The sequence below is a fragment of the Onychostoma macrolepis genome, chromosome 16 (assembly GCF_012432095.1).
Source record: "Onychostoma macrolepis isolate SWU-2019 chromosome 16, ASM1243209v1, whole genome shotgun sequence".
Lineage (NCBI taxonomy): Eukaryota > Metazoa > Chordata > Actinopteri > Cypriniformes > Cyprinidae > Onychostoma > Onychostoma macrolepis.
Genome location: NC_081170.1, coordinates 1,815,978 through 1,838,564, shown reverse-complemented (window position 1 = coordinate 1,838,564; position 22,587 = coordinate 1,815,978). Strand labels below are relative to the sequence as shown.

Here is a 22,587-nt window from a genome sequence, read left to right as displayed (position 1 = left end):
GGGGTCTGAGGGTGTTTTGGGGCCCTGGAGAAGTTTTGATCGCGTTTCATGCAGATTGCTTTAACAGAGAATATTTGTTTTGGACGTGACTTAAAAGTAGACATTTCAAGCTTTCTATACATATATTTATCATGTCTTTGAGGCAAGTATTCACAGAGATACATGTTTTATTTACGTGTCTGTGAAGAGAGGTGACAGAGACAGAGCCAGCAGAGAACACACCCTGTTTATTTTCTTTATTTTATGAAAGCACATTGTTTTATTCTTATGATGACTATACACGAATAAAAGTAGACCCTTTGCAGTTTCAAACGATACCTTATTCTTATCTGTACAATCAAAATTGACAGGGTATTTTTAGTTCTTTTCGCGGTCATAAAGAAAATACGAGACGGACCGCATTGATCTGAATTAAACGCGCCTGAATCAACTAGTCAAGGTCTTTGCATTTACTTTAATAACAGCCATGTGTGTGGAAACTAAACTCCACAGGAGCAGGAATGAGGAGCCTGCTTTACAGACTCACAGACACACCTGTTTTACACACGTCACTCAAACACAGAACCAGGAAACAGGAATCACATGAGTTCAGGGGAAAAGAAACTGAAGTGTAGTTGAGCTGTTGTGAGCTTCTGTTTCTATATGCAAGCTGTAACATGGAAGAAGCCAGAATTTCAGCGAATGAGTTCACGTGTCCAGTGTGTCTGGATCTACTGAAGGATCCAGTGACCATCCAGTGTGGACACAGTTACTGTAAGAGCTGTATTACAGACTGCTGGGATCAGGAGGATCAGATGAGAGTCTACAGCTGCCCTCAGTGCAGACAGACCTTCAGTCCAAGACCTATTTTAGGTAAAAACACCATCTTGGCTGAAATGGTGGAGAAACTGAAGACGACTAAATTTCAAAGTGTGGTTCCTGCTGGAGCTGGAGATGTTCAGTGTGACGTCTGTACTGGAAGAAAATACAAAGCCGTCAAGTCCTGTCTGGTGTGTCTGAACTCTTACTGTCAGAATCACCTCGAACAACATGAGAGTTGGTTTAAAGGAAAGAGACACAGTTTGACTGATGCCACTGGACGACTGCAGGAGATGATCTGCCAGAAACATGAGAAGCTCCTTGAGGTTTTCTGTCGCACTGATCAGAAATGTATATGTGTGCTGTGTACGACGGATGATCATAAAAACCACGACATTGTATCAGCTGCAGCACAGAGGACAGAAAAAAAGGTATTTAAAACTACACACTAATAAAATTTTGCTAAAATCTCCTTATGCTTTATAATTCATGTACAATGATTGTAACCAATCATCACTTCTGGAGTTCATATCCTATAGCCATTACTTTTACTGGATTCATCTGATCCACATGATGATTTAGTGCCAGGAGTTTTCTGTGAGATTCACTATCATCTGTTTGTCCTGCAGAAGCAGCTGAAGGAGACGCAGAAGACGCTCCAGCAGAGAATCCAGCAGAGAGAGAAAGATCTCCAGCAGCTGAGAGAGGCTGTGGAGTCTCATAAGGTGAGTCTGGAGAAGAAGAGAAGTTTGTCTCAGTCTCAGTTCAGACTCACTGAAGCCTGAATCACTGTGTGTCCTAACAGCGCTCTGCACAGACAGCAGTGGAGGACAGTGAGAGGATCTTTACTGAGCTCATCCGCTCCATTGAGAGAAGCCGCTCTGAGCTGATACGGCTGATCAGAGATCAGGAAAAGCAAGCAGTGAGTCGAGCTGAAGGACGACTGGAGCGACTGGAGCAGGAGATCAATGATCTGAGGAGGAGAGACGCTGAGCTGGAGCAGCTTTCACACACACAGGATCACATCCAGTTCCTGCAGGTAACAGTTATTTAAACTGCAGATCTTGATGACTAATTCTGATTTTGTGACTATATCTGATTTTTTGGACGATGTGCTTACATTTCATTTTAAAAAGTGACCCGTATCCGATGTGTGCATTTTACACTGCACTTGGTGAAACAAACTAAAAATAGCGTATATGACATCACAAATCAATTTCAATAGTACATTGTGTTTAATTTATTGACATGGTATTCATATAGAAATGTTTTTATTGCAATAGTTACATCTTTATATCAAAATAAGTATATAGTACAAATTCTTCAGGATAGTGATTACGTACGCAGCTCCGCTGAAAGCATGCGAGTGGAATAATACTCAGATGGTAGATATTTGTTAGGCATGTCACAGCTTCTGGGATTTTTTACTCGTTAATACCAAATGCGTTCATCAGTGATTGTATATCAAGGGCAGGGACATGTTTGTGTGCATTTTATTTTGTGGTTTTAATGGAACGAATGGGGAGTCTCTAAATAATGTGACTGAAGCGCTCATCTGCGCACGAGCTGCCGTCACTGACAGCATTAGGGTTGTAACGGTAAGAGATTTTCACAGTATGATAATCGTCTCAGAAAACATCACGGTTTCACGGTATATATTAAACAATAATTCTTATCAGTAACAATGACCCTTAAAAGAATAAGAACAAGTTTTTGAGTGAACTAATCCTTTATTACAACAAACTTGAAACCATTTAATGAAAGTATTGAAGTCTCCCTTCTGAAAAAAAACAAACAATTAAATTAAAAATAAAGCTAACACCTTAACATTTTTAATTAATGTTTTAAAATGTTATCAAATGAAAATTCAACAACTTGGCAAAGTGCTGCACAACAGAATTAGGCCTATACCAAGTTAAAACATCAACAAACATGATATTCCTTAAAAATAATGTTTAAATGAATTATATTATTATATAGAATATTGTTATAGTTGTTATTATATAACTTTATAGTGCATTCCATTGTACAATACTAATAGCCTATATTTCTGTCAAGTTAAATTGAACTTTTATTTTGATGGGTTGTAGTAGACCTTTGAGTTTCAGACAATGGTTCTGTGTCTGTCATGTGCTGTTCACTTTCACACTGTTGCTAAAGATGTTTACTTTGTACACTCTCCATTTCACAATCTTTTGATTTAGGCTATCTATCCATCAGATTGCATCTGACGTGACATCCTCGTTAATTCCATGTTCACGACTGCACCGGGATTCCCTCTGCATCACGGAAATCATACGGCCTTATTATTAACTTGTTATAAATGCGACATAGGCTACCTTTATCTGCATGGAGGGATGGTGTCCGCAAATATTAGCGAACATGTTGGATGTATAGGGCCCTATGATTTCCGTGATGCAGAAAACGTGGACAGAATCGCGGAATGCAGTCATAAAAACAGAATTTACAGTTTAATGCGGAATGTCACGGAATTTGTCAAAGTTTGGATGAATTAATCAAAAGTAGGTCATTACACTTAAATCAAATCACGATATGGACTAGTATTTGTAAATATTAAGCCGCAAAAGTCTATTTAAATATGAATCCTGCATGTTCTGCGCATCTCTGTATGAATGGAGCAGACGTGCGGTTTTGTTTACTACATACACAGCATGCGTGACGCTCGCGGTGATTTCAGCGTCTGCCGTCTCAATGAGGAAATAAATATATTAACAATATCTCCAGAACTGATCTGAGAGTCACTTCACGAGCATTTTACCATTTCATTTGAGTAAAACTAGCATCATATCATACACACACAGAACTTTAAAAGGTATTTGCGGCAACCCGTCAAAATAAAAGTGCGGTTTAACTTAAAGACATTGTACCAGAAATAGGCTATATTACTATTATTTAGTAGAATGTACGTAATACTACTACTACTGTTGAAAAATAATAAAACTTTTTTTTTTTTAAGAAATAAATCACAAAATATTTAACATTTTAATAGTAAATCCCCTTTGCCAAAAATTTAAATGTTTAATTTTCATTAATTAAAATATAAATTAAATCAATGTTTTATGCCTTCATCTGATAACCAGAAAAATGTAAATACACAACACAGAATTTCTGAGGGAAAAACATTTCATAAGGCTACTGTAAGAATAAATTAAAATTATTTGTATGCATTCAAGTAATTAGACATGCTAAAACACAGAATTCGGTAACAAAACCATTAATAAATTAATGTTACATTGTATAAGTTTCATGATTTTAATTAGACATGCTTTTTGATTAATAAAATTTAATTTGACCATTAAAAAGGAGTCTAGAAAAAAAAAACGGATTTCAAAGGGCCCTAGATGTATTGCCTCCTTTTGCAACCACTTTGCGGGCCACAATTTTTACAAATTGGATATCCGTCCTCAAGGTTCATTTTATTTTTTATATCTGAAGTATTCTGCAGATTTTTCAGCGGGGGGATGGAGATTAGATATAATCTCTGTCTTTGCCATTTTCTCCGCTGCACGTGCGTGTAAGCAGCCGAGCGGAAAGAAGCTGCATTTGTGCAGGTGAGCTTTTTTTTTTTTTAACCCATAGAAATGCAAACCTTCACAGTATGATAACCACGCACGTTCAAACCGTTATATCTGTATAACGTTACAACCCTAGACAGCAGCAACGAGCACTCAGCGCGATTTCAAAAGCAACAAATTTCAGCGTCAGATCACCTTTTATTTAACACAAATGAACGACATTAATACTCTGCTACTGAAATAGAGGCGTTTCATTTGTTACAGGCATGTCTGTTCCGCAAAATGTTTAAATAAAACTCACTTTTCAATGAATTTCAGAAGTCACATTTACTGGGGAATATCCGATCTGTCCGCTTACACGGCAGGCGCAAAAGCACATATCCGATTCATTTCCACATATGAGGCCTAAAACCGATCGGAGAATATCGGAATCCATGTGATTTTTTTCCTGCTTACACGGTCGTGAGCCATTTCTGATCTGTGCCACATGGGAGGAAAATAATAAAATAAAATCGGAATTGGGTCACTTGAACCATGCAGTTTAAATGCATGTAGTAAGCGCTAGTCTAGAAATGTTCATTTCAACATTTGTGCACTGAACATTAAGTGGTTTGATTGCTTGCAACAGACATGTAAATGAATGACTGATCACCTGGAAATCACATATAGTTTTAGTTTAAGTAGCAAATACTAGAATCTGTAGCTCTAATGTGATTGAATGAATATGAGAAGAATGAAGCTGATGCTGTGAAAGTGCTGGATTGAGGTGAGTTACTAAAGATCAGTCGAGTCAACAAGAGCCGCACAAAGCAGATGTTGGAGCAGGTTATTGGGTGAAGTGTGGAGCTGATGAGTTTTGATTTCTGTTTTCTGTAGAGTTTCCAGTCTCTCTCAGCAACTCCTGAATCTACAGATGCAAATGTCAATCCCTTCAGTTCTCTCGTCTCTTCTGATGATCTGAGAGAATCTGTCCATCAGCTGAGAGACAAACTGGAGGATTTCTGCAAAGAGGAGCTCAAGAAGATCTCAGACAGAGGTAAAGTCCTGCAGATTCATCTGCTCTCAGAAACCAGTCCATCATCATCTCAAATCATGGAGAACATCATATTAGAAATGTCTTAGGAATGGATGCAGGATCATGAGAATCACACTGTTCATGTCTGTTGATTTCCACAGTCAGAGTCACCAACATTGTTCCCAGAACCAGGAAAGACTTCCTACAATGTAAGTCAGTAAAAAAGTGTGTTCGTGTTCTTGTAGAAGGTGAAAGCAGAGTTTTATAATTGATGATGTAAATGATGATTTGCACAGGATATCTGGGGCCGTATGTATAAAGCCGCTCAGAGTAAAATTTTTGTCTTAAGTGTGTCAAAATTCTAAGAATGACGTAATTTTCCTCTCATTTCTAGACTTAAGAATAAGAGTGATTCATAAAGGTTTCTAAGTGTTAAGATTAGGTCTCAGCTCCTAAATGATTTAAGAGAGCTGGAGGTCTCCTAACTTAGTTGGGAGTAACAAGATGGCAGCAAAGAGGAGGAGACACACACTTTCCAATGAAGATACGATGCACTGGAGTTACAGTATATGATGATATGGAGTTGATAAAATGATACAAACTTGATCGTTATGATAGTCAATTTTTTTTGTAACTGACAAAGCAAGAAATTTAAATAACTTCTTCAACTCTAAAAACCAACGCTCTAACTGAAGAAATGAAAGTAGTAATGACATTTTTTTGGCTGGAAAATTGGAAAAATGCAGCAATGCACCGGTGATGACACAGTAAGCAGGGTCTTACATATTGTGGCACTAACGGCACAAAACACAACAGTGGCCAAAAGTGATGTGTGGATTTTTTTTTTCTTTTTCTATGACACCACATTTCACTTAAACCATTAAAATACAAAAGGACAAAAAAAAAAAAAAAAAAAACACTGACCAGTGTTGCCAACTGCTTTCAATTGAAAGTAGCTACAACTGGTCACTGGTGTTGAGTATTTGCTGAGTTACAGTTCATTTTAGTGACATTTCTAAAAGCAGTTCGCGGAGACGGAGAAGACAGAGAGTGTACCCTGTTTGTTTTATTTATTTTTTTCCAAAAGCACAAAGTTTTGTTGTTATTGGGAGTGTACACAAATAAAAGTAGACACTTAACAGTTTTGATTGATGTATAACACTTATTTGTGTGACCAAAATCAACAGAGCATTTTTAGTGTATTTTGCACTGATCTTAAAAAAACCGAGCTGGTATTGCCGGCGATACAGCCGACCCCAGAGAGTTAATGTTGCTAGATGACCTCATAAAGGTGAGTTCACTGATCTATATTTATATTTATTTACTGTAGATCAGTGAACTCACCTTCATGACATCATGTAAGAGTCTGGTAATGTAGATAAGATTTGTCCAATAAATTGATTTTGTTGCTAGGCTTTTGAAAAAAAGTCTCTAAAGGGGTGAAGAAGTCACTAAATCTAGAGATAAAATCACTAAATTGGCAACATTGGCACACTAACTACAATATAAGTTATTAACATTTCATTGGTCCTCTTGTTTTTGCATGTGTTCATAATTTCTTTGTATGACAGCATGGCCGAAAATTATGACCGCACAATTTGGCATGTTTCATTGCATTATCATCACAAATAAAACAACAGACTGTAAGCAACTATGCAATATGCTTACAAAATCTTGAACAATTTTTTTTTTTTTTTTTTTATTAAAAGGTGAAGATGTCAAATTTCCTAGGCCGGCCATCACTTTTGGCCACTACTATATGGCAGTTTATTGACTTTTCAACTGACCACCAAATCATATTGCAAAAACAAGCCACTTTTTTGAGGATTGTGGGCTTTCCTGGAATTGTTGGAGCCATTGATGGAACTCATGTTCAGATCATTGCTCCAACTGTAAACGAGGAGACATATCAATAGAAAATAAAGCATCAGTAATACTTTGTGATAATTTTGCACAATGCAAAGCCTTTAAATATTAAAATATTTCAGTGTCTTAAATTATTTTAATGTAGTTACATTAATGATTGGTGTTGTGCTGCTGTGACTTCACATGAGCAGGCTCACTATTGGCTGATTCAGAGGTCGAGGTCAGCCATTTTGTGTTGACATCATTGTAGTCCTTAGTTTACAACACTTCAGTGTCACCTCAGTCAACACTTAAGAATCAGTCTCAGACTTTACTGAAAGTTGCTTTTAGCTTCTTTATAAAAGTATCCTACTCTTAGAAAAGTCCTACTTTTTACTAAGAATTTTTTGACACTTAAGTCAAAGCTTAAGACTATTCTTAAGAGTATTTCTGAGAAGTTTTATACATACAGGCCCTGGTCATCTGTACTGAGACACTGATGATACACTGAACATGAAGAGTTCAGCTACATGAACAGATTCATAATTCCTGATTCTGATGTGTTTTATCTCCATCAGATTCCCATCAGCTCACTCTGGATCTGAACACAGTGAATAAACACCTCCGTCTGTCTGAGAACAACAGAGTGATTACATACACTGGTACAGTTCAGTCGTATCCTGATCATCCAGACAGATTTGAGTGTTATTCTCAGGTGTTGTGTAGAGAGAGTGTGTGGACGCTGTTACTGGGAGCTGGAGTGGAGTGGAGATGGTGTGTATATATCAGTGTCATATAAGAGCATCAGCAGGAAGGGACGGGGTTATGAGTGTTTGTTTGGATATAATGATCAGTCCTGGAGTTTGCTCTGCTCTCCCTCCAGATACTCATTCAGACACAATAACATAGTGACTGTTCTCCCTGTGAAGCCCATTATCAGTAGAATAGGAGTGTTTGTGGATCACGGTGCAGGAACTCTGTCCTTCTACAGCGTCTCTGACACAATGAGCCTCATCCACACAGTCCAGACCACATTCACTCAGCCGCTCTATCCTGGGTTTAATGTTTATCTTAGAGGATCATCAGTGAAACTGTGTTGATGAATCAGAATAGACTGATGACAGATTCTACCCATAATGCTTTGAGCTGCATGATGAATCAGTAACAGGCAGATGTTAGTCTCTTCTTTTCTCTTCATGACATTAATATGCAGCTGAACTTCTGTCACTGAAATAACATGTCAGAATAAATGTGTGTAATAATTCCTCATATAGACAGTAAGATCAGTGTGTGTGAGTCCTGCTGAGAGACCACGTGTTTCTGTGCTTTTCTCAACCTCTGTTTGTGTTGATGGAAATCAACTATTTAGTTTCTAATGTTTTAGTTTCTATCAAAATTATTTTAATTCATATTGAATTATTTAATTCATATTCATAATTGAGTTTTATTCTATTTTTTTTAAATAAGATAAACCTAAAAAGCAAGAAAATTTCACTTGTAAAATAATGTCAGTAAAGGCAGACAACTGTTTATATATGAAGACTCAACAGCCCCTTTCACACAGTAATACAGTAAATAGGGGTGTGCGATATTGACAAAAAATATAATCTCAGTATTTTCTGGGATTTTATTGAGAACGTTAATTAGACGATATTTTGCTGCATGTTATTGTGCTGGTATCTTAAGGACTGTCGTGGACAGCTGACTCCTAAAGTTTTTGATATTCTTCATATTCTGTTCGGTGATCAGTTCACACTGATAGAAATTAATCTTTTCCAATAAGTTTAAACTGATTTTTTACATTTTATGGCCATTTTTACCTTTATAAAGCCATTTTTTTTCTAAAAGTCTCCATTATCTTTTGAGTCAAATTCTTACATTTAATCAGTGAATTAGAATGATAAGACTTTTGGGCTGTTACCAAGAAAATGAAATCATTATCAATAAAATTAATCTTTGCAATGCAGAGGAAACACAGAAGCTGCGTCTGAAGTGGTGTTTAGATGCATTTACACACTGTTTAATGCCAGACATGAATGCATTTAACCTGCAATTACAAATGCATGAATCATGTTTTGATATATTAAACACAAAAAGTTAAATACCGATATTTGAAATTATTTAAATAAAAGATACTTTGAATGTGAAATTAAAATTGTCAGCAGGTGGCAGCAAGTCACTGTTAATAAGTGATTGAATGGTTGATTCATTCAGGAACGAAACGCCCTCATGTTGCTCAGAGACGCAAAACAGTGCTGTGGCTGTGTTTGGAGTGATTTTTGTTGTCGAAATAAAGCAAAAACAGGAAATACGGCATCGAAAACGTAAGTCTCTTAATTAGCCTCTTGTTTATTGAACTGTTGTAAAAAAAAAAGCAATATCACATTTATAATCATGGTAATGTTTGGAGCGTTATTTTTGGTTTCTTTGTGTGAAATTCATTAACTAGGCTATATGAAGTGGTACAAAATAGCTTTATACATTTTCTGCCTCCATGTCTTTAATATTGTGTTCATTCTAAATGTAGTGACTTTACTGGTAAATTCAAAAATGCACTGTTCACACAGGGAACAGCATTCCGTCTTTTTTCCGGTAAAGCACCGTTCACACATCGGTTTCAAATTACCGGTAAATTTGGTGACATCATTAAACGGAAATGATCTCCTCCCAGTCAGTGTTTTTGTTGATGTCTGCATCAGAATGTTATGATTGGCCCAGAGCCGTTGAAGTTTGAATTTTAGTGTCTCTGGATTGGCCCGGAGTAGACGTCTTACATCAGCGCGTTCTGAACTTGTACGTGCTCATACAAAGCGCAAGGAAAATCTGCGTTGAAACAGCATTACTCAGTAACATTTTTATGAATTTTTACAAGGCATGTGACAATGCGATACGTGTGACAAACATCTTCCCAAATTCATAATGAGAATCATTTATAAATCTGCTGCTGTCAACAAAAAGAAACACTGAGGTCTTCCTGGGGGTTTCCGCCAAAATAAAAGCTCCATCAACCTTCATAAATGTTAGTATTGTAATTTTACTGTTGTTCTGTCAAATAAAAAAAAAATTAAAAAAGACAATAATAATGATAATTACAACAGCAATATTAAAACATTTATTATAACATTCACACAGTGTTCAAATCTGTAATAGATTTGTATCTGTGGGATCCTAAATATTTTCTATTTTAAAAAAAGAAGTCTCTTCTGCTCAGCAAGTCTGCATTTATTTGTACAGTAAAAAATACATGCCTGATTCAAGAAGGAGGTCTCAAAAATTACCCAATTTTAATTTTAACATTGATTTTAAATTAAATTGTACTTTGTTGGTATAATGTCTACTAGAATGTAAAAAAAAAAGGTTCAGTGTTAAGTAAATTGTTTTGTAATTGATTTTTTCTTTGAAAAGCAAGACAAAACAGTAAAAAGCTAAATTTGGGTATTTAGTTTATGCAATGGTGAAAACAGCAGAGAGGAGAACCAGAAACCAACAACTGGCCAAAACATAAAAACTGCTCACAAATTCAGGAAAAGTTTGTAATACGTAAAAAATGTAATATGCATCACAACTTTGAGTCTGTGTCAAACTATGAGAAGCTGCCCATCTTACTACGAGAATGTGCGGACTGCTGTGTTTTAGCAGCACAGTCTGTCTCCAGCACTATTAATGCTCTTTCATACTGTTTTGTTTTAATTATTTTATTTGTGAATTTATTCTATTCTTTAATGCCACCTATTTTATATTTTTTGCATTTCAATTACTGTTTTTTTTCTCTCTTCTTTCTTCCTTTGTTGTTTTGCATTATTCACATTTTGCACCGTTTTGATTGTATGTAGCAACTAGTGTTGTCAAAAGACCCGGTACTAAAAAAATGAAAACGTCACGGTACCAGGTTTTTGTAAGTACCGGTGGTACCGAGTACCTGGTCAACCCGGTTCTTGACGCGTACGGCCCGATGATTTCCGTGATGCAGAAAACGCGGCCGGAATCTCGGAATCCAGTTATAAAAACGGTATTTACAGTTTAGCACGGAATGTCACAGAATTTGTCAAAGTTTGGATGAATTAATCAAAAGTAGGTCATTACACTTAAATCAAATCACGACATGGACTAATATTTGTAAATATTAAGCCGCAAAAGTCGATTCAAATATGAATCCCGCATGTTCTGCGAGTCTCTGTGTGAATGAATGAATGGCAGAGAAGCGCAGTTTTGTTTACTATACACTGAAGCGCGCATGATGCTCGCGGTGATTTCAGCATCTGCCGTCTCAATGAGGACAAACACATAAACAACGCCTCCAGAACTGCTCTGAGAGTCACTTTGCGAGCATTTTACCGTTTCATTGAGTAAAACCAGCGTCATATCATATAGCTACACACAGAAATAAAAAGGTATTCACGGCAACCCGTCAAAATAAACGTTTATCTTAAAGACATTGTGCCAGAAATATATTACTATTATTTAGTAGAATGTATGTGATACTATTACTACTGTTGAAAAAAAAATAATACTTATTTTTAAAGAAATCACACAATATTTCTTCCATATTTTAATTTTAATAGTAAATCCCCTTTATTTACCAAAAAAATAAATAAAATGTGTTTAAATTTAATTAATTAAAAGACAAATTAAATTTGGGTGAAACTTGTTTACTGATTTTCATACTTTTATTACTTGTGGAAAAACTTGAAACAATTAAAATAAGTATAAAGAATGGCATTGATTTTTGTACATTTTTTATTTTTGTATGACTTTATTATTAAAAAATAGTGTGTTTTTAATTAGCATGTGGTACCGAAATTGGTACCGAGAACCGTGGATTTTCACTGGTATCGGTACCGAATACTGAAATTTTGGTACCGTGACAACACTAGTAGCAACGCTGAAATGCTTTGGCAATACGAATGTACAGATATTGATCATGACAAAGTATCTAAAACTGAAAACTGAGAGAGTGCGAGTGAAGACTGAACTCACTCCTTTTACAAAACAGATCCATCCGTGCGATCATGCAGTCCTGCAGTTTTAAGTGTAGTAATTAGGATGCAGTATTACTGCAGTTTTTAAGGCTGTAACTTGTATTCGTTGAGTGTTTGTCTGAGACTGACATGTGGTAGATATTTCATTATCAGGGTTCCCCATTCCTAGTCCAGGAGAGTCACTTTCATACAGAGTTTAGTTTGATCTGAATTAAATACACCTGAATCAACTAGTCAGTCTTTGCATTTACTTGAATAATTCAAGTACGTCTTTACTAATCTCTACAGGAGAAGGAATGAGGAACCTGCTACAGACTTGAAGACACGCCTGTTTTTCACACGTCACTCAAACACAGAACCAGGAAACAGGAATCACATGAGTTCAGGGAAAGAGAAACTGAAGTGTAGTTGAGCTGTTGTGTGTTTGTGTCTCTGTATTCAAGGAGAAAAATGGAAGAAGCCAGGATTTTGGTGAATGAGTTCACGTGTGCAGTGTGTCTGGATCTCCTGAAGGATCCAGTGACCATCCAGTGTGGACACAGTTACTGTAAGAGCTGTATTACAGACTGCTGGGATCAGGAGGATCAGATGAGAGTCTACAGCTGCCCTCAGTGCAGACAGACCTTCAGTCCAAGACCTGCTTTAGCTAGAAACACCATGCTGGCTGAAGTGGTGGAGAAACTGAAGAAGACCAAACTCTCTGCTGACTGTGACGCTGGAGCTGGAGATGTTCAGTGTGACGTCTGTACTGGAAGAAAATACAAAGCTGTCAAGTCCTGTCTGGTGTGTCTGAACTCTTTCTGTCAGAATCACCTCGAACAACATGAGAGTTTGTTTAAAGGAAAGAGACACAATTTGACTGAAGCCACTGGACGACTGCAGGAGATGATCTGCCAGAAACATGAGAAGCTCCTCGAGGTTTTCTGTCGCACTGATCAGAAATGTATATGTGTGCTGTGTACGACGGATGATCATAAAAACCACGACATTGTATCAGCTGCAGCACAGAGGACAGAAAAAAAGGTATTTAAAACTACACACTAATAAAATATTGCTAAACTCTCCTTATGCTTTATAATTCATGTACAATGATTGTAACCAATCATCACTTCTGAAGTTTGAACTTACAGCCATTGGTGAGTTAAGTGACCTGTAAACTGCCTAACTCTATGTTTCCTGGATTCATCTGATCACATGATGATTTAGTGCCAGTAGTTTTCTGTGAGATTCACTATCATCTGTTTGTCCTGCAGAAGCAGCTGAAGGAGACGCAGAAGACGCTCCAGCAGAGAATCCAGCAGAGAGAGAAAGATCTCCAGCAGCTGAGAGAGGCTGTGGAGTCTCAGAAGGTGAGTCTGGAGAAGAAGAGAAGTTTGTCTCCGTCTCAGTTCAGACTCACTGAAGCCTGAATCACTGTGTGTCCTAACAGCGCTCTGCACAGACAGCAGTGGAGGACAGTGAGAGGATCTTTACTGAGCTCATCCGCTCCATTGAGAGAAGCCGCTCTGAGCTGATACGGCTGATCAGAGATCAGGAAAAGCAAGCAGTGAGTCGAGCTGAAGGACGACTGGAGCGACTGGAGCAGGAGATCAATGATCTGAGGAGGAGAGACGCTGAGCTGGAGCAGCTTTCACACACACAGGATCACATCCAGTTCCTGCAGGTAACAGTTATTTAAACTGCAGATCTTGATGACTAATTCTGATTTTGTGACTATATCCGATTTTTTGGACGACGTGCTTACATTTCATTTAAAAGTGACCCGTATCCGATGTGTGCATTTTACACTGCACTTGGTGAAACAAACTAAAAATAGCGTATATGACATCACAAATAAATTTCAATAGTACATTGTGTTTAATTTATTGACATGGAATTCATATAGAAACATTTTTATTGCAATCTTTACATCAAAATAAGTATATAGTACAAATTCTTCAGGATAGTGATTACGTACGCAGCTCCGCTGAAAGCATGCGAGTGGAATAATACTCAGATGGTAGATACTTATTAGGCATGTCACAGCTTCTGGGATTTTTTACTCGTTAATACCAAATGCGTTCATCAGTGATTGTATATCAAGGGCAGGGACATGTTTGTGTGCATTTTATTTTGTGGTTTTAATGGAACGAATGGGGAGTCTCTAAATAATGTGACTGAAGCGCTCATCTGCGCACGAGCTGCCGTCACTGACAGCATTAGGGTTGTAACGGTAAGAGATTTTCACAGTATGATAATCGTCTCAGAAAACATCACGGTTTCACGGTATATATTAAACAATAATTCTTATCAGTAACAATGACCCTTAAAAGAATAAGAACAAGTTTTTTGAGTGAACTAATCCTTTATTACAACAAACTTGAAACCATTTAAAGGTCCCATGACATGCTGCTTTTTGGATGCTTTTATATAGGCCTAAGTGGTCCCTAGTACTGTATCTGAGGTCTGTTTCCCGAAATTCAGCCTTGGTGCAGAATTTCAGCCACTGCGAGCCAGTCCCACAATGAGCTTTCCTTAGGACGTGCCATTCTGTGTCTGTAGCTTTAAATGCTAATGAGGAGGAGAGAGGCGGGGCGAGGTGGAGGGTGGGGGTGTGGCCTTAACCAGCTTGCGCTACCATGCGCTAATGTTGACAATGGATGTATCGCAATGGCTCGTAGACATGCAGTCATTCAAGCTTTTCAGTTTGACCCAGAATCTGATCCGGATGGAGAAGCACCGGATGAAGAAGTTACAACTCAGCAGCTACAGCAGGACGTCTCCAAATGGTTAGTTTAAAATATTGTGTCTGGATACCGTACTTTAGTTGGTTTGTTTATGTATTACAGTTATTATCATGTAGCTAATGCTAGCCATAGGCTCTGATGAAGGAACTAAAAAAATACTTCGGTGTTCATTTGTTCATCCAAACACTGAGCAACTGCCATGCTTCGCTCGTTTGCAAGCCATGATGTCTCTCGAGGAAAAACAAATACTGCGCTCGCGTCGCAGGGTAGTAGTTCATTTTCTCATGGGCGGGCGAAGCAGAGAAAGGGGAGGTAACCTTTCCCCGTATGACGACATAAAGGGAAGATTCCAGATCGGGGCATCTGAGCTTTCATTTTCTCAAAGGCGAAGCAGGATACCCAGGGCTCGGTTTACACCTATCGCCATTTCTAGCCACTGGAGGACCATAGGCAGGCTAGGGGAACTCATATTAACCCTCTGGGGTTCGACAAACGTGTATACGCGTTTTGACACAGATTTTCCTGATAAGGCCGAAATGAGCTTGAATTACTCTGCCATTTTTGATCGTACAGATAAGAATCTGTAAGGGGTCTACTTTTATTTGTATACACTCATAATAAAAACTAAACTTTGTGCTTTTGAAGAATAAAGAAAACAAACAGGGTGCGCTCTCCGTCTTCGCGAACTGCTTTTTGAAAAACGTCACTAAAATGAACTGTAACTCAGCAAATACTTCACACAGAGACATGAGAAATATATCTATAGAAAGCTTGACATGTCTACTGTTAAATGAAGCAAGTCTTACCGAAAACAAATATTTTGTGATAAAGTAATCCGTATGAAACCAAGGACATGTCCAGTTTTTCCGTCTGGTCTCATTATCTCTAATTAGGTCACGCCCACAAGCTGCTCGCGCTATTGTTATTACAAACCTCCACGCGAACCACGCGGCATGTAAACGCCCACACCCCCGTAAACAAAGCAGCAACGTGTTCATCTCGGATACTTTTCAGTTTTGGAGGAACACGCTGTGAGGAATAAGCCTTGTATTTACCTCAGAAACGCGCTGAGAGGAAAAAGCTTTGTTTACATCACAAACCGAACGCGAGCGCAGCTGGAGCAGCGGAGGAGGAGATACTTTATACCGAGTAAGTAATGTTTCTTATTGGCATTCGATAATGTGTTGTTGTGACAAAGTTGAACGCATTTACTAGGTGAACTTGTCCCAGACTATAACTCCAGAATAAAATGTGTAAAATCGAGTGCAACATTTTGAAATATGATAGGCAACCTTTCATTGCATTTAAATGTTGCACGACGTGAGGATACTTATATGTTCTATGCTTTATTTATTTTGAATAGTAAAAATATGTAGGCCTATATATTATAATAAATATAATGTACTGTTTTTGCTGTACTTTGGATCAAATAAATGCAGCCTTGGTGAGCTGAAGACACTTCTTACTGTTACTGTTCTACACAAATCTTACTGTTTAAATAATTTGACTGGTAGTGTATGTATTGTCACCATGTTTGCTTTGTCTTTGTCCGTTCATTGTGTTGCTCATGTCTGTTTTGTGTTTTCTCCTGCAGTTTCTGCTGTCTCCTGTTTTCCTGGGTTCCAGTTTCCTGCCACTGTTTTGGATATTTTGGATATTGCACCCACGATGTCTCGAACTCTTCTGTTGTTTATTTGTTTGTTTGTTGCTAATAAACTGTTTAACTGCACTCACAAGTGAATCTCAAGTTATTTTATGTGATAGTTATACGTATACACATTTCTTTTTTCCTCACATTCTTTCTTGTAACTCTTCTCTCTCAGTCACACACCTGACTAAATGGCTCATTATGGAGCTCATTATGCGGGTCTTTGTCTTCTCAGGTGTGCACGCCCTCTCGCATAGAGCCTTTCCGCTCAAAAAGTGACTTAGAATCTTTAAATCAATATATTGTTTTCCCCTGAATGAGTGAGTTAGATTATTTTCAGATCATTTTGAAGCAAATATTCTAGGCTACAAGATCCAGTTCTCAAAAGTCTTGTGAACAAATGTTCTGTATGTGGTTTATGGCCTTATTTCAGTGACTTCAAAATTTTAGTTTTTCACTAACCACGCATAAACGTTTCTTTCTCAAAAACAAAATCATGTACATAAATGCTGCTAACATATTATTGTAGCCCAGTTTGTGCTGTATTCACACTGTATTCAGCACAAACTGGGCTACAATAATATGTGAGCAGCTTGTACGCATGTGATTGTGTTTTTGAGAAAACAACGTTTATGCGGTTACAAAAAAACTAAAATTTTAAAGAAACTGAAATAAGGCCATAAAACACATACAGAACATTTGTTCACAAGACTTTTGAGAACTAGATCTTGTAGCCTAGAATATTTGCTTCAAAATGATCTGAAAATAATCTAACTCACTCATTCAGTGAAAACAATATATTGATTTAAAGATTCTAAGTCACTTTTTGAGCGGAAAGGCTCTATGCGAGAGGGCGTGCACACCTGAGAAGACAAAGACCCGCATAATGAGCTCCATAATGAGCCATTTAGTCAGGTGTGTGACAGAGAGAAGAGTTACAAGAAAGAATGTGAGGAAAAAAGAAATGTGTATATATATAACTATCACATAAAATAACTTGAGACTCACTTGCGAGTGCAGTTAAACAGTTTATTAGGAACAAACAAACAAACAAACAACAGAAGAGTCAAGACATCGTGGGGGCAATATCCAAAATATCCAAAACAGTGGCAGGAAACTGGAACCCAGGAAAACAGGAGACAGCAGAAACTGCATGAAAAAACACAAAACAGACGTGAGCAACACAATGAACGGACAAAGACAAAGCAAACATGGTGACAATACATACACTACCAGTCAAATTATTTAAACAGTAAGATTTGTAATGTTTTTTTTTTTAAGAAGTGTCTTCAGCTCATTTATTTGATCCAAAGTACAGCAAAAACAGTACATTATATTTATTATAATATATAGGCCTACATATTGTTACTTTTCAAAATAAATAAAGATTAAAGAATAAAAATTAATAAATAAATTAGTGAGCATGTTGATAGGCTTATCAGGAGCAACTGTATTATTACATTAGCAATCACCAATATTGCCCATGTGATTTTATAACATAGATGCACACATGCTTTACATGTATTATCATACAAAAACAACATTTTATAACTGAGAAACTATATTATTGTTAAGCTTATTATAAACATGTATGAGCAGGTATTTGCAAACGGAGTAGGCTACTTCACAGTAAAGATTGGTCTAAACTTTCTTAGACATTACTTTTATATCATTGTTTATAGAACATATAATTATCCTCACGTCTTGCAATGAAAGGTTGCCTATCATATTTCAAAATGTTGCACTCGATTTCACACATTTTATTCTGGAGTTATAGTTTGGGAAATGTTTAACTAGTAAATGCGTTAAACTTTGTCACAACAACACATTATCGAATGCCAATAAGAAACATTACTTACTTGGTATAAAGTATCTCCTCCTCCACGGCTCCAGCTGCGCTCGCGTTCGGTTTGTGACGTAAACAAAGCTTTTTCCTCTCAGCGCGTCTTCTGGGGCTTATTCCTCACAGCGTGTTCTTCCAAAACTGAAAAGTATCCGAGATGAACGCGTTGCTGCTTTGTTTACGGGGGTGTGGGCGTTTACATGCCGCGTGGCTCCGCGTGGAGATTTGTAATAACAATAGCGCGAGCAGCGCGTGGGCGTGGCCTAATTAGAGATAATGAGACCAGACGGAAAAACTGGACATGTCCTTGGTTTCATACAGATTACTTTATCACAGAATATTTGTTTTCGGTAAGACTTACTTCATTTAACAGTAGACATGTCAAGCTTTCTATAGATATATTTCTCATGTCTCTGTGTGAAGTATTTGCTGAGTTACAGTTCATTTTAGTGACGTGTTTCAAAAGCAGTTCATGGAGACGGAGAAGACAGAGAGCACCCTGTTTGTTTTCTTTATTCTTCAAAAGCACAAAGTTTAGTTGTTATTATGAGTGTATACAAATAAAAGTAGACCCCTTACAGATTCGAATGGTGTATTGCTCTTATCTGTACGATCAAAAATGGCAGAGTAATTCAAGCTCATTTCGGCCTTATCAGGAAAATCTGTGTCAAAATGCGTATACACGTTTGTCGAACCCCAGAGGGTTAAATGCGGCCAAAGATCTAGAAGTTCTAGTCTAGAAATGTTCATTTCAACATTTGCGCACTGAACATTAAATGGTTTGATTGCTTGCAACAGACATATAAATGAATGATTGATCACCTGGAAATCACATATAGCTTTATGTATTTAGCAAATACTAGAATCTGTAGCTCTAATGTGATTTAATGAATATGAGAAGAATGAAGCTGATGCTGTGAAAGTGCTGGATTGAGGTGAGTTACTAAAGATCAGTCAAGTCAACAACAGCCGCACAAATCTGATGTTGGAGCAGGTTATTGGGTGAAGTGTGGAGCTGATGAGTTTTGATTTCTGTTTTCTGTAGAGTTTCCAGTCTCTCTCAGCTCCTCCTGAAACTAGAGAAGATCCCTTAATTTCTCTCGTCTCTTCTGATGATCTGAGAGAATCTGTCCATCAGCTGAGAGACAAACTGGAGGATTTCTGCAAAGAGGAGCTCAAGAAGATCTCAGACAGAGGTAAAGTCCTGAAGATTCATCTGCTCTCAGAAACCAGTCCATCATCATCTCATATCATGGAGAACATCATATTAGAAATGGATGCAGGAACATGAGAATCACACTGTTCATGTCTGTTGATTTCCACAGTCACATTCATCAAGACCAGGATTGACTTCCTACAGTGTAAGTCAGTAAAAAAGGTTGTTCGTGTTCTTCTGTAGAAGGTGAAAGCAGTTTTATAATTGATGATGTAAATGATGATTTGCACAGATATCTGGTCATGTGTACTGAGACACTGATGATACACTGAACATGAGTTCAGCTACATGAACAGATCAAACAGATTCATAATTCCTGATTCTGATGTGTTTTATCTCCATCAGATTCCCATCAGCTCACTCTGGATCTGAACACAGTGAATAAATCCCTCCATCTGTCTGAGAACAACAGAGTGATTACATACACTGGCACAGATCAGTCGTATCCTGATCATCCAGACAGATTTGATGGTTGGTATCAGGTGTTGTGTAGAGAGAGTGTGTGTGGACGCTGTTACTGGGAGCTGGAGTGGAGTGGAGATGGTGTGTTAATATCAGTGTCATATAAGAGCATCAGCAGGAAGGGACAGGGTAATGAGTGTGGGTTTGGATGTAATGATCAGTCCTGGAGTTTGATCTGCTCTTCCTCCAGATACTCATTCAGACACAATAACATAGTGACTGCTCTCTCTGTGAAGCCCATTATCAGTAGAACAGTACAGTATATGAATTACAGTAGAATAGGAGTGTTTGTGGATCACGGTGCAGGAACTCTGTCCTTCTACAGCGTCTCTGACACAATGAGCCTCATCCACACAGAACACACCACATTCACTCAGCCGCTCTATCCTGGGGTTAATGTTTATTGTAGAGGATCATCAGTGAAACTGTGTTGATGAATCAGAATAGACTGATGACAGATTCTACACATAATGCTTTGAGCTGCATGATGAAACAGTAACAGTGAGATGTTATAGAGTCTCTTCTTTTTTCTTCATGACATTAATACTGCAGCTGAACTTGTCACTGAAATAACATGTCAGAATAAATGTGTGTAATAATTCCTCATATAGACAGTAAGATCAGTGTGTGTGAGTCCTGCTGAGTGACCATGTGTTCCTGTGTTTTTCTCAAACTCTGTTTGTGTTGATGGAAATCAACTATTTAATTTCTAATGTAGTGTCAGATCAATCATTTTTATTACAACTATCAAAATAATTAATTCATACGAAGAGTCACCATAATAATTGGAATACCAGTGTGTGTGTGTGTGTGAGTGCACACACATGAGCTTCTGAACATTTGAGTTTTATTTATTTTTTTAAATAAGATAAACCTAAAAAACCAAGGTGTCAAGGTGAACATTTTCACTGTAAACTAGTGTTGTCAAAAGACCCGGTACTTCGGTACCAAGTCGGTACTAAAAAAATGAAAACATCACGGTACCAGGTTTTTTTAAGTACCGGTGGTACCGAGTACCTGGTCAACCCGGTTCTTGACGCATACGGCCCGATGATTTCCGTGATGCAGAAAACGCGGACGGAATCTCGGAATCCAGTTATAAAAACGGAATTTACAGTTTAGCACGGAATGTCACGGAATTTGTCAAAGTGTTTTTCATTGGTATCGTTACCGAATACTGAAATTTTGGTACCGTGACAACACTACTGTAAACAGAGAAGAAAATTGGCAAAATACAGTGAAAAACAAGGAACTACTTCAAAGTTCATTAGAACAACAAGAAAATTTCACCTGGAAAATAATGTCAGTAAAGACAGACAACTGTTTATATATGAAGACTCAATAGCCCCTTTCACACAGTAATACCAGTAACTTGCCATAAAATCACCGAAATGACTTTACTGGTAAATTCAAAAATGCACTGTTCACACAGGAAACAGCACTCCATCTTTTTTCCGGTAAAGCACCGTTCACACATCGGTTTCAAATTACCAGTCAATTCAGTGACATCATTAAACAGAAATGATCTCCTCCCAGTCAGTGTTTTTGTTGATGTCTGCATCAGAATGTTATGATTGGCCCAGAGTAGACGTCTTACATTAGCTTGTACGTGCTCATACCGGTAATCTTCATCCTGTGGTCATACACCGCAGAATTCTGGCAATTTACGGGTAATGCACCGAATGTTCGGCAACAGAAATTATTCAGCCGAAAATGGCAAAAAAAAAGCTCTTTCGGTGTTCGCCCAAATAAGCGCACAGGTCGAATAAATTGTACCGAACAATGACGTGATGCGATCAAATACAGGCACGCGCTAATGCACCAAACATGTCAGCAGTGTGAAAGCATTTAAAACTGTCCGAGAAAGATGCAAAAATCATTACAAGCACCGACAGCGAGAGACTGCTTAGTGCTGCGTCTCCATGAATGAATGAATGAGGCATTTATATGAGGGGTCTCTCCTCAACCACCACCAGTGTGCAGCATCCACTTGGATGATGCGACGGCAGCCACAGGACACCGGCGCCAGTGCGCTCACCACACACCGCCTCCATCTCATGTCTGGTTGTTGCTGGTTACTGTATGATGATTAAAATCGCGAAATGGCTGTAAACAATTATTAAATAAACTGCAGAATGTTTTTTAATACATGCAGGGATTGTGTGTTTTCTGACAGCGCTGCACGAGCTCGCGGCGCCAGGGTTCAAAGTCCAAAGCGCGAGGAAAATCTGCGCTGAAACAGCGTTACTCATTGCTCAGTAACATTTTTATGAATTTTTAAGACAATAATAATGATAATAATTACAACAGCAATATTAATACATTTATTATAACATTCACACAGTGTTCAAATCTGTAATAGATTTGTATCTGTGGGATCTGAAATATTTTCTATTTTAAAAAAGACAGCAATGCTGCATTTATTTGTACAGTAAAAAAATACATGCCTGATTCAAGAAGGGGGTCTCAAATTACCAATTTAAAAAAATTTTTTTTTTTACTAACTTACTGATTTCAAG

General features: G+C 37.7%; 2 protein-coding genes and 1 pseudogene across 5 annotated transcripts in view; 2 read left to right on the top strand and 1 right to left on the bottom strand.

The window, feature by feature from the left end:
* cdk14 (cyclin dependent kinase 14) overlaps positions 1-22,587 on the bottom strand; it is a 226,228-nt gene that overhangs the window by 77,183 nt on the left and 126,458 nt on the right. The gene's annotated exons all lie outside the window — the stretch shown is intronic.
* Positions 60-11,871, top strand: LOC131522310 (tripartite motif-containing protein 16-like; annotated as a pseudogene).
* LOC131522308 (tripartite motif-containing protein 16-like) lies at positions 5,643-22,222 on the top strand. 2 transcript variants are annotated; one of them, XM_058747718.1, is made up of 7 exons: positions 5,643-7,856; positions 12,617-13,196; positions 13,427-13,522; positions 13,603-13,836; positions 19,436-19,586; positions 19,716-19,751; positions 19,952-22,222. In XM_058747718.1, exons 2-7 carry the CDS (start codon positions 12,624-12,626, stop codon positions 20,500-20,502), a joined length of 1,641 nt encoding a protein of 546 aa, XP_058603701.1. In that variant the 5' UTR covers positions 5,643-7,856; positions 12,617-12,623; the 3' UTR covers positions 20,503-22,222. The 2 variants fall into 2 exon arrangements, with proteins under 2 accessions (XP_058603701.1, XP_058603700.1); XM_058747717.1 differs by lacking the exon at positions 5,643-7,856 and having other exon boundaries at positions 12,506-13,196.

Coding starts and splice junctions, on each gene's coding strand:
- LOC131522308 (XM_058747718.1), top strand. CDS start 12,624: ATGGAAGAAGCCAGGATTTTGGTGAATGAGTTCACGTGTGCAGTGTGT. Junction 13,197..13,426: donor CACAGAGGACAGAAAAAAAG/GTATTTAAAACT, acceptor TTTGTCCTGCAG/AAGCAGCTGAAGGAGACGCA. Junction 19,752..19,951: donor CAGGATTGACTTCCTACAGT/GTAAGTCAGTAA, acceptor TATCTCCATCAG/ATTCCCATCAGCTCACTCTG.